The sequence below is a fragment of the Liolophura sinensis genome, chromosome 1 (genome assembly GCF_032854445.1).
Source record: "Liolophura sinensis isolate JHLJ2023 chromosome 1, CUHK_Ljap_v2, whole genome shotgun sequence".
Classification (NCBI taxonomy): Eukaryota; Metazoa; Mollusca; class Polyplacophora; order Chitonida; family Chitonidae; genus Liolophura; species Liolophura sinensis.
Window position 1 is genome coordinate 26511256 of NC_088295.1, and position 12480 is coordinate 26523735.

General features: G+C 39.0%; 1 protein-coding gene across 8 annotated transcripts in view; it reads right to left on the minus strand.

Moving 5' to 3' along the window:
- Positions 1-3408: 3408 nt before the first annotated feature.
- Positions 3409-12480, minus strand: part of LOC135461469 (rap guanine nucleotide exchange factor 2-like) — a 69209-nt gene continuing 60137 nt past the window's right edge. For 5 of the 8 annotated variants that reach the window (XM_064738584.1, XM_064738582.1, XM_064738583.1 and 2 more), the window contains 11 exons: positions 12313-12440; positions 11807-11890; positions 11475-11621; positions 10859-10990; positions 10538-10637; positions 10080-10160; positions 9441-9665; positions 8777-8962; positions 7873-7968; positions 6251-6448; positions 3409-5782 (listed from right to left, as the gene is read on the minus strand). In XM_064738584.1, the coding sequence (XP_064594654.1) occupies positions 5751-5782; positions 6251-6448; positions 7873-7968; positions 8777-8962; positions 9441-9665; positions 10080-10160; positions 10538-10637; positions 10859-10990; positions 11475-11621; positions 11807-11890; positions 12313-12440 (1409 nt within the window). In that variant the 3' untranslated portion in view covers positions 3409-5750. The remainder of the gene's footprint in view (positions 5783-6250; positions 6449-7872; positions 7969-8776; positions 8963-9440; positions 9666-10079; positions 10161-10537; positions 10638-10858; positions 10991-11474; positions 11622-11806; positions 11891-12312; positions 12441-12480) is intronic. The other 3 variants (XM_064738587.1, XM_064738585.1, XM_064738586.1) reach the window with 3 other exon arrangements.

Sequence of the window (12480 nt, forward strand, 5' to 3'; positions counted from 1 at the left end):
GCGTTGATCAGCTCAGCTTAGCTCAGCTTAGCTCAGCTTAGCTCAGCTCTATATACATGTAAATATGTAATACGTATTAGATAACTGGCACATGCCGAGCGTTTATGATCTGCTAATTTCTTGAACTTATTTCTTTAACAGTTATATCACTTAATTTATAAATTTATATTTTTTTATCAATATTTTTAATTTTAAAATCTTTTTGTTATTCTAGGCATAGGCAATAGAAACATTCAAAACGCATGTTGTATAGGGTATGTAAACCGGTTAAATGTGACAAAAATATGAAAATTCCTCCATCTTACTGTGTGTGATTCGTTTACTGATTCAAGTATGCATATTGTCAATACACGTAATGCCAATTCACAAGAAAAAACAAATTAAAAAAATGCATCCACATTTCATGTACATGCGAAATTCTTCGGGGATAAGGAACATGCAGCCTTACAAATATTTCTTTACATGCAGTTAGGTGTCCATTGAGGCCCATCTGCATGTGGGAATTTGCAGAGAGAACTGTCGGTAACTGACATCAACAGTGTGCTTCTACATTTCACGTTAAACTGTTCACCTATAGTACCCTCAGCAACAATACTACACAGATAAGTCAGGAGTGAAACCCAATGCCGGTGCGAAACCCGATTCTATACAGGGAGTGCCCATCCATCAAAGTGTACTTTCTGTACGTAAGAATTGTCTGTAGGTGTATTTCCGAACTGACAGCAATACAATGATGTCTTACAACGGATATGATGGAATAATAACAAAGCAGAATCTATGGCTATACATATAGCCCTGTAACAGTGATGTTTATAGCTATACTAATACTCAACGTAAAGCGTATTGTCCCAGGGCTTCATATATTCTGTACCGGTAATGTGTGAAAATGCTTTCACAGTGCAAACTAAGAAAAGTTTCCAGCTTATATTTATCTATATTACTGAATAATGTACGCTGCTAATACATAGTGTAAGAGATCAGAACGAATATACAAAGGCATCGGGTAAAGTGATTATACATGTTCTGTATCGCGCAGATCCACTGAACACTTCAACACGGTGCACAACAGATATTCCATCGGTAGAGGCCTTTGGTTAGTAGCAAAAAGTTCAGCTAGTAACTAGAATAGGTACACTAATTCGAATCTGAAGTTACAAGTTAGAACTTGTACCTCTAACTGACTAAAAGTCTCTAATTGGAGTGACAGACTTCGTCATCATCACAAAAGCCAAGGGAGAACTCCCTTGATGGCAAAATGCTGTGCCTAAGCATGGCGTCAAGCAAGTTCTTCGCATGTAGTTGCACTACTATATGTTGCATTAATGTAGATACTCTGAGCATTCCGTTCGGCTCTGTGGGACGGGATGGCAAGCTTAAAGATCGTTTCTCGTAAAGAGCAGAGACAAGAGTTAGAGGAAATGCAAATGAAGTTAGCATCTGTAGAAAGGCCATTGAAAACGGTTTCTAGAAAATATATTCACTATTTTTTTCTTAATTCATTTATTTAACTGGTGTTTTATGTCGTATTCAAGAATATTTCATTTATACCACGGCGGCCAACATTACGGTGGGAGGAAACCGGGCTGAGCCCGGGCGAAACCCATGACCATCCGCAGTTTGCTGAAGGCCTTCCCACGGACGTGTTTCATTGAGCTATATGCTGTCAGATGTTCGAATTGTAAAGTGGGCTTTATGGACTTCACTGCTATTGGCAGGCACTCCTACCTCATCTTTTTACCTTATATTCACCTAAATAGAAATGTTTTGAGAACATCATCTAAGAAAAACTTTACTCGTATGAGAGCTATTCAAAAGAATAAAAGCTGTATTTAGAGTAAGAAAAACATCCTACGATGTCAAAGTTTGGAAACACTAGTGTGGTTGATCAAGCACACCACAGAATTGAAACATTTGAATTCATTTCAGTATCTTGAAATATATAAATAAATAAATACATAAATGAAACTAAATGAAAAGTTATCAACTATCTGTCTAATGAGCTTTCATTTCATATCACTTCATTTCTCAGCTTTCTTCCACTTTTAGTATGGACAAGAAACGTCCAGTAAAGTACACGCGAAGTGCAATTTGACTCGAGGGAAGATGAACCCGTTTTACCGGTTGGGACAGCGAGTACCTGACAAAGTAACATTAAATTTAGTGTAGTTAAATTTAGTGGAAACCCGCGATCACACCCAGGTCGTGCCATACCATTCAAAAATGATACTTGTTGCTGATTCGCTTGGCGCTCAGCACTGAGAGGTTAGAGAAAGGAAATAGAACTACTTGACTAGGTTTCAATATAATGTGACTGGGTGGGGTGTCACGTTTGGTGTCTGCGGCATAATATGGGCTGGATGTCGGCAAGCAGGTCTACGTTGATTTGAAAACTGATTGATGTGTGTTGAACGCTCTTCTCCGAATATTTCACTTTTTCACACTGTTATTGGATGGAAACCGGAGTAGGCCAAAGCCAACATTTCCCGCCTACAAAATTCGTGCCAAAGCTACGTACCCTGTTGTTTATTGCAACCTTAACTATGATGACTTTTGGACAAGTTGGTAAAGGCTCGTTCTCATGCTGCGATTTGTAGTACCAACCTGTAGCATCCAACCTAGTCGAACCATCAAAACACCGGAATCGTTTCAATTTTTATCGCGTGGTACAAATCGCGTGCACTGGCCAGTCAAATCGCTTCAAATTTTTTCACTACGAGAAGTACCCGAAACACCCCACTGGTTTTGACCCTCACTAAAATCGAGCTTTTCGTTTTTTCTTACTTGAAGGGGCGCAACCTGTATGTACACCATTCTTAATTTCAATAAATCTTCATCGCTCCAAGAACTCACCACGACAAATGTGACCTCAACAACACTAGATCTCAGCAACGGAGCTGAACGAGAAAAACGCGATGTCCGAGGTAAGTCGCATGGGATTTTTGTCCAACAATAGAAGTCGGTACTACATATCGCATCGTGAGAAAAGGCCTTAACGAAGAATAATGGTCAATTCGTCTTAGGATCACGTGGCCTTCCCGCGGGATTAAGGACACCCTATTAAACGGCCTTTACATTTCGACATGCGAGACGTCGAGCTTAATGTGTATATGCAGTACTGGTGGAAGGCTGCAATCTCCACGTAAAACAGCGTGTACTTTCATCGTCTCTTTGTGTCAAGACACGATACCGCCAACTTATGTATTATGTAACAAAGTTGCCATTGACTATGTTTTCGACAGTACACTAATGCAACATCTCTTTTCTTCCTGCAGCTTAAACTTACGTTCATTTTTGTGTTTGCAATCAACGTAATGTATTGAAATAACACAAAGTAAAAACGTTAAAAAATAAAGATTGGCTTTCTAATGCGGACAAAACGATCGTAAAATCACGACAATAACGCTTGACTGTTTATATGTTATTTTATTCATATAAGATTTATACTGTTAAAAGCTTATTTACAAAACCTAGCAGTTTCATACTGATTTAAAATACAGACCGAGTCGCTGCCTTCTCTGACATGTTGTACACACATGTAAGGAGATAAACAGTTATCTCCCCCTGGACACAATATACACCACTGTATAAATATTGCTGCTTTATTCGCACTACTGGCTTATCCAAATTTGATGTCATATTCCATACGAAAGTCATATTTTCGGCAGCATAGTGGAACTTAATAAAAATCTGATATTTTATTGTTCGTGATTTCTCCCTATGGCAAACACGATTGAGATCTGTATGGTTACTTGGATATGTCTGGTACACTTAGTACAGATACACACACGGTAGTCATCATGAAGTAATGAGACTTGATCCCTAAGACTACACCAAACCATTTCACTCTTACGGGACATGAAATTTGGCATAATACAAATGTATGATAGCACAAATATGACTATGTTTTGATGATTGCAGAATTTATGAAGTTTCCTTAATGCCTGAATGTATCATAGAGAGAGAAGATATTGAAATCTGAAGTATTCTGTTAAATTTCTCCTATGGCAAGACAGCAATTGTGACCTATTTCAGGCAGAGGAGATACTTGTAAGACACACTCTTCCAAAGTGTACTAGAAGGTTAAATTCCATCTTCTTCAGCACTGATCAAAATCGAAGTATCAGCCCAGCTGACATTCCTTACAATTTGAATACTCAGTTTGGTGCTAATCCCACCTTTCCCACCAAAAAATAACAAAAAAAAAAAAGAAAGATGAAAATTTCTTTGTTCGTTTCTTCAAGTGACACAAAATAAACTTTCAAAAGTTATGGCAAATGTTAACATAAACCTGTGTAATAATCCAGCTATTCCAGATAGCACTAAGGACCTCTTACAATATCAACTTGTACAAATAAGACTTCACAAAAATTCTACAATGGTTCTTCACATTAACATGAAGGCGAAACTACTGATAGAAGAGACATCTTGTAACCTACTGAGCCACCTTAAATAGCTGACTGACAAATACAGTTTATCACCAGTTGACTTGTTTGCCAGACACTGGCAGAGTATTTTTATATTCATGTAACATTTAGACACAATGTTGTGACCAACATCGATAATATCGAATCTTATTTCCTTCTATTAAATGACTAGACATTTTGAAACATATTTTACAATCACAGATAATTCTTCAGAAACAGCCTCATAGGAACTGTCCCACATATTAGCAAAACACAAAGAAAATGCTGTTTTCAAAAGTCTCCTGCAGGGTAATGTATTGTACCTCATTATCAGATCATTACACTCTTAAGAGTGATCAGTTTACTAGAACTTGAGTTATTTAGTACTCCACCAAATGGGACCAATGAAATTGGACCATTTTACCACAACTAAATAAAGCACACTGAAAGAATTAAGAGAGTATAATAGCACTAAAATTTAAGTTTTGTCTTCTCTTAAGACAGAGATTGAATGTTAAAAAGCGAAAATGGCTGATGACTTTTTGATGGCGATGTTAATGATCTGATATGGTGCTAATGCAGTTCAAAACCCACAACTCGACACAATGTAAGACAGCACACAGATTGTAACCAGTACCATCAGTACCGGCCAGGTATGCGTAAACATGATTTATCTCCCTTACTGAATAATAAGCAAGGTGGTGTGTTTATAATGATAATATAATATACAAGTGATATACATGTTTTCTATGATACAAATGTACACGGAAGTTAAAGTACTGCACTCTGCCCACAGCAAGTATCCTACTCGGTGTGTCTCACTAGACTGGGCATGTCTAGGGAGTCAGCAGCACAGAGAAACTCTCTGGGTCCACACACAGTAATGGGGTCTTCACATCTGAGGAAGGAGGGGCACATAGTCTGCACAGAATGATCATCAGACACCCTTGGCATGGCGAGACCCTAGGGTTTCCCCACGCACATCCCTGAATCGTCTTTCTTGGATCTGCACTTGGGATAGCCCAAGCTTGTCATGGAGCTTACAGCCTTCTCAGTTGAGAATGTCTATGTAGCTCACAGCCCTGACTTCATAATATTCAGCCCACAGTCTAAACTGATTATTTCAGACCATGACCCGGACTGACAGTTTTCAGCTCATAGCCCAGACTGAAAGTATTCAGCCCAGAGCCCAGACACATAGCATTCAGTCCACAGCCCAGATTGAGAGTATTCAGACTAGGGCCCAGACTGATAGTATTCAGTCCACAGCTCAATGTTGAGCACAGAGCCTGATAATGTCTGTCAGGGGAAGTCACTCTGTCCATCATTATTATATCCCATGTGGCATCACACTGCAGACACTTGCTCCTCGTCCACCTCTGCAAACAAACCAGATGTGATTAGACAGTGTTCCTAAATCAGAGCACTCATACAGTACATACCATGCCTGTGGCACGTTTAACATGCTGTCAGTAAACCCTCTATATTAGTGTCTTCTCAGCCTTAAGCTGCACACAGAATACATGTAAAACATATACCATATATATACTCATCAACAATTCATAGTCATCATCACGAGATTAGAAGTTAACATTTTTTTTTTCCAGAGTTTTCTGACGTTAATTCAAGCTGTTCAATGGCAAGAAGCAAGGAGCATCCAATAGAAACAAATAAGCCTGAATGGAAGCAGGGTGACACTAGGGTTGAGACAGGGGGAGGAGAAGGTGGCCTGAGCACAGATCCAAGTCTCCTAATAAAACTCACTTAAATCATAATCAAAACTACACAGGTCTAGATGACAAATCATTCACATGCAATCGTCTAGCAGGACACACTCAGCCACATACCATCTTCCTCAGCCACATCGTATTCCTCATCATCAACGCCCTGGTAATAACCTATCACCCCTTCATGTGAATGGGCTCGTTCCATCTGCCAGCCATGTTTCTGCCTGGCCAGCTGTGCCATTTGAGTGGCAGAGTGGTAGTCGGGTAGTGGAGGCCGCCGTGTGTTTGTATGGGCTTGCTGAGAATACTGGCTATGAGCTGTCAAGGGAGGAACAGTAATATACGACATCGGTAACTTTCAAGGAAATCACAGAGGAGTCTCTAGACAAAGATCAGCATGCCAGATAGAAAATACGGGAAAATCAAAAATGATGTCAAACATGCATGATACATTGAGAGGGGTGCAAGGCAGGGTGTGAGAGATAAAATGTGTGATCAAAATGAGCTGCTTGTGAAAAAGAGATAAAAAGTGCTGAATAACAGTCCTCCGTACACACTGTCACTAACGTGGATACGGACATGGCAAGAGGATGTTAACTGTTGATATGTACGAAACCCAGGTCTGATTATATATTTATATGCAGTCAGTAGAAAAGATCTATCAAAAAAGATTTTGTTGCTAGTTAAGATGTATGCATGCTCAAGCACATTTAGCTAATTACATGTAACTTATGTAGGATTGAATTAGTAATAATACTGTTTATCTACGTTCATAAGAGTGAAAATCCGCGTCACCATTACCCTATTCTGATACACTGAACGTAGGCACCACCTCCTTATCCGTACCACGGCTATGCTACAAGACCCTGCCAAAGTGCTAGCATGTTTTCTTTTGCCCCAATGTCAGGATAATTTTAAATACAGCTGTATGTGTTACTGTAGAAACTTGCATATTAAAGAAAAGTGAGGTATTCAGAGGTAGCCTTATCATGACCCAAAGAGCCTTGTACATACAATATTTAGACAGACAGACATACACCTTGTGTTATATACAGCCTGTGTGAAGATCATTGTAGAGACCAAACACCGTGGTGAGGAAGTAGATAAGTGGATACCAGCCACTTCTAGGCAATTAGGCAGGGGAAGGGAATGAAGGACTGGGATGAGGGACATGTGAAAAACATGAACATGTGGTCTGTGAAATCAACAGCACCAGTCGCAAGAAGCCTATGGCTAATGGTGTGATGGGTTAATTATGTCATGGGTGATGGGGATTAGAAGTCAACCATGTGACATTAAGGTGGAATGGTTCAACAAGTGCTTGGTGTTCTTGTAATATCTACCATGGGTGACAGGTGATATGATTGATATATCATGAGCCTTGGGTGAGAGGCATGGCAGGGGAACCAAAAGCAATGCAGAATGGTTCTTATCATTAGTCACTTGAATTTTCCAACAATTTCTTTCTTCATCCTAATTGTCAAAAGTGTCAGATTTTAAACAGATTTAAAATAATGCAAGGTTCACTTATTATTTCAGTTTAACAATGTTAATACTTACTTAATTTCCATGACTTAAGTGTAACCTAAGCTGTGTTCGGGATAAAATTAGGTTCAACATAACTGAGGTTTTCATGTAGCTAATAACTTTTGAGTTTTCCAGATTTTAAATCTTTAGCACAGCCTGCTTCCAGCACTAACCGGAGATTTGGGCATAAAGGGGTGTGCTGATGGTTTTCTCACCTGGCATGTTTTGAACAACTACATGGTACGGAGGCAAGGGTGGCCGGACTTGTGGATGAGGGAGTGGTGCCGGGAGACAGTACGCATTGTTATATGCTGCAACAGAGTAAGAGTGGTGGCCACGGGTCACAAAGACATCACATAAACAAGTATGCTAGTATTTATGTAGAAATCTACCAGTTAATACAGGTATGACTGTCTGTGCCACATACTACATGTAGATAATCCAACAAACCACTCCTTACAAACAGTGGCAGGGTTTCTAATTTGCCGTGAGTGATCTGGGTTAAAAACAAAGGTCAGCTCTCCACAAACCAGACTACCAGGCTGGTTCTCACACCATCTCCACCCATTAACACTGACATAAATGTATCTAGTGAGTTGCATTGTTAGTGAGTTGAGTTGTTCCCTTGTTGTTATCTCTTTGCCTGTGCCTTGGTCTTCATTGCAGGTGCTGAACCAAATTTGTGAAGAGTCGGTATGGCCTAACATGTGTGTCATTAAACAGAAAACATGGAAGCAGCACATAGTAACCTGTGTGTGGTGTGTGGAGACAAACACAGACTACTGCAATAGTCAGTCCATTACATCCTACTACCTATCAACCAGTCTTGTGTTAGAATGTGCTACAAGTATGTGTTTGTGCATGACATGAAAACTTATGTCCACGTATAGTTGTGCAGCAAGACTTACATATAAAGAATGTATTACAGAACGAGTTGATAGGTTCTTCACAAATTATACAGCCAAATAAGTGGTAAAGGATTTTATGATAAAAACAAACAGATGTGTGAGTGTAACTTTCTACTGAAGAAATATACATGTATATACAAGTTTGAGCTCCTATGCTTGCTTTAAACATTTACTATATTCATAAGTTGTCTCCCTTCTGAGGAGAACTCACCAGGGTGAGGAGGGTGGTAAGGACGACGTGATGATGGGGGAGAGTTAGCTGATCCTATAGAACTTGTGCTCCGACTGTCGAAATTTGATGAGCCAATACTAGCGTGGCCCGAGTCCGTCTCGTAATGCTGAGGATAATTACTGACACTACTCGTAGGACTGGCTGACTCAGACGAACCCATGGAAGCTGAAAAAGCCGGACAGAGACAACATAAAAACCTGCACAGAAATGTAAGCAGAAAACACAAAGTTCATCCAGTATGCAGCCCACAACACACAGCAAACTATCAAAAATCTGGATATGACTAAACACCAATACATCAAATATGCACACAAGTCACATCACAGATGATTAAAATTATTAAATAAAAAAGGTGCAAAACTGAAATTTTAACGGACAAAATGCAGACATTTCAATTAGATAATCCACAAAACAAAATTAATCATATGCAAAACAATTACGAATCTGATATCACTGATTATCACATAAAACAAATGTTACTGTTAAATGAGAACAGATATGTTGGTTTAGGGGTGGATAAATCTGCATGCACAAATATGAGGTTTGGGTTTAAAGTAACAGCACAGAGACAACACAAAACTGATCCCCACATCCACCAACACCCAGGCCAGAAAGACAAGACAATGCCCACATGATTGCTTACCCGTTCGACTGGGTTTTCTGAAGCCCAGGTTACTCAAGCTAACCACAGAGGAGCTTTCGGGGGAAAGGTGGACGGCAAGCGGACGTGAATTACTGTAGCGCGGCGAGGTGGGTCGCCGCCCTTGGAAAGGGCTGCCAACAGGTGGCATGGGGTGTTTAGGGTTGTGTGGACGAACTTTATCAGTGAGAGACATGAGTTTTCGAACGGCTTCAGGGGAAGCGGCACCTAGCATGGGGAAAGAAATCAGAAATAACAACACTGATGAACACCGTGCATTTACACGAGCTCAAGAATGAGAATGTAATAATGATTCCAAAAACTCAAAAATGATATCCAAATATTATACAATAGAATAGCCATTCATAGCATTCCGCAAAAGAAATACAAAAATAACAAAAAATAAAACTTAATTCTTGTATCACAAGCTTAGTTTCTTGCAACATGCTATTTTTTACAAGCCATAACACAACCAGCAAAGTACAAAACATTAAAGGTTATTCCATTTTTTTTTTTTACATTAACTGATAAGCCACTGGGATGCATGTAATACAAAGTTACAGATGTTGCAGTGTGTGATATATTGATTATAGGTTTAATATGTTGGTGGAGTTAGCACAACATTTCGCATGCAGTACTTACCGAACTTTGGCCCCAGGGAGGTTTGCTTTTCAGCTACGTGATTGGTGTTCACCACAGGTGAAGGATCACGCTTCCTTGTTGCTGATGAACAAAAATAAAAATCATAAACATGTCAGAGTTTATGATTCAGAAAATTCAGAAAGGAAATAACTTCAAAGTTTCTCCACACATCTATATAAGAAACAAACACTAAGGAGCCATATCCAAAATGGAACCATATCTGTATTTTATGAATTGGGAGTATTATTCAAGATCATGCATGGTATACAATATAAGCCAGATAACAACAAAAAGCAGCACACTTAAAGGTCTTTTTTCTTAGCCCTAGATTACCCATTTGACATCTTAGAGTGCTGGTTCCTCACAATTTACCCACATTATTCAGGCTGTAAGCAGAAATCTTGGAGTTACTCTATTTTATCATTACAGACTTCACTACACTTGGGCACTATCCTTACCTGATGGTTCACATTTGGAGGACATTTCCTTCAGCTCCTCCTCATCAGCTATCACTGGTATGTTAGTGAGATACGACTTCACTCGTCGCACCATCAAAGCCTGCAAAATACCACAGATAAAGTTGAAAGATCTGACCTGAAAGTGCCTCATAAGCATGGTGTGGGTTTCACTGCTATTCCTAAGAATTATTATGTAAGAATGGAGCTCATTTCCCAACAAAACTGTTAATAGAATAACAACTGCTGCCTGGTAGTACACTGTATTTTAGCAGTACACTACATATTAATGCTTAGAAGATGATGAAAGTTATGAACTCTTACCTCTTCATACATTTTCTTGGCATTCGGCAGAGTGGAACCCCGCCTGTTCTTTGAGCGCTTCATAGTGGCCACCCCTGACACTGTGGAGCTCTCATAAAAGCTAGGTGTACCCAGATACATTGTGGACACATCCTAAGACATAGAACCAAATCATCATCAATTACAAGCTTGACGGTGTTATTCTAGTATACACATACATTTCTTGGGGCACATTCCACCTCGATGAAATAGAGAAAAAAAGTTCTTGGAAGATAATGATCATCTACCTATGTATAATGATCATGATACGCATATCCACTATAATGCACTAATGACCTCTGCCATGGGTATAATCATAAACACTGGATAAAGATTAAATATTTTACTGTTGAAAAATATCCCTTGATTACCCTCACAGTTGCCATTTAACATTGCTGGTGTGGAACATTTAAGGTAGCATTCCCATAAATTGTGGAATTTCAAAATACAAACTTTTCCTAAACTTCACAGAACTCTAGCTATTTCAAGTCTTTAAACTGTACATTATCAAACAATGAACAAAGCCCGAGCTGCGTATCTCACAGTACTAAACATTTAGCACAAGGAATTTTCATTTATTTAACTGGACACTACTCACATATCTAGCAGAACACATATTACAGATGTGTCGGATCTCCTTGGCAATCATGCGTAACTTTTCAAAGTTGACTAGACTGTCTACAAAGGAATCATTTCCTAAGTGAATGAAAGTCAGATCCTTTTTAACCACTGGGAAAAATGGAAGCTGAAAAAAAAGGATAAAATTCATATGAAAATATTAATCCCATGCTCATGAGCGATACATAAAACATGCTGCTTTTTTTCCCTCTCTCTAAGCTTCTTGTTGCGCAGTTAATATCGGAAGACGTAATGTAGAATTATGAGAAAAATTAACAACACAAAGACTGTGAATGGGATTGCTGCACTTACCATTGGAGGTTGTGCGTGTTCACTTGCTATTAAATTCCTGTACTTGGACATGTTTCTGGAAGGGTCCATGTAATCTTGTAAATCCTACAACAGAAGATCATGCTTCTGAGATCACCAACATTCCATCAGACGAACAACATAACTGTTTAAGCAAAATGACAAATTTACATCCACTTTGCAACACAGTGAACACTTATTCCCTTAAATATAGCCCTTAACTTTCAAATAAGAAAAAAAAAAAATACTCCATTTCACCCAAAATGAACACATTTTGCTTGATTCTGCTTTACTCATTCACCTTATAGTACCACTTCAGAGTTTATGGTGAAATTTCACTGATTTCTTATCAAAAAAATTTAAGTATTGGCATCAAAAGTGCTATTTTAAGGATTTTTTGTGTTCCTTTTTTTTTACATATTAAAGAGTATTCACCTTAGGTTTGCCAGTTGATGATAAAGATTGCCATGACAAAATCCCCATCGGTTACAGTAAGGCATGTTTCTTACCTCAAACATTTTCATGTATTTGCCCGGCAGTTTCTCCCAAGTATTGCGTAACCTGGACACAGACCCGTGCCCTAGCCCACTCAATATGGCAAACATGGAATTAAAGTTCTTACAGTCCTTACAATGCCCTGTGGACAAAAATATTCAAGAAACGTCATCATACAAATT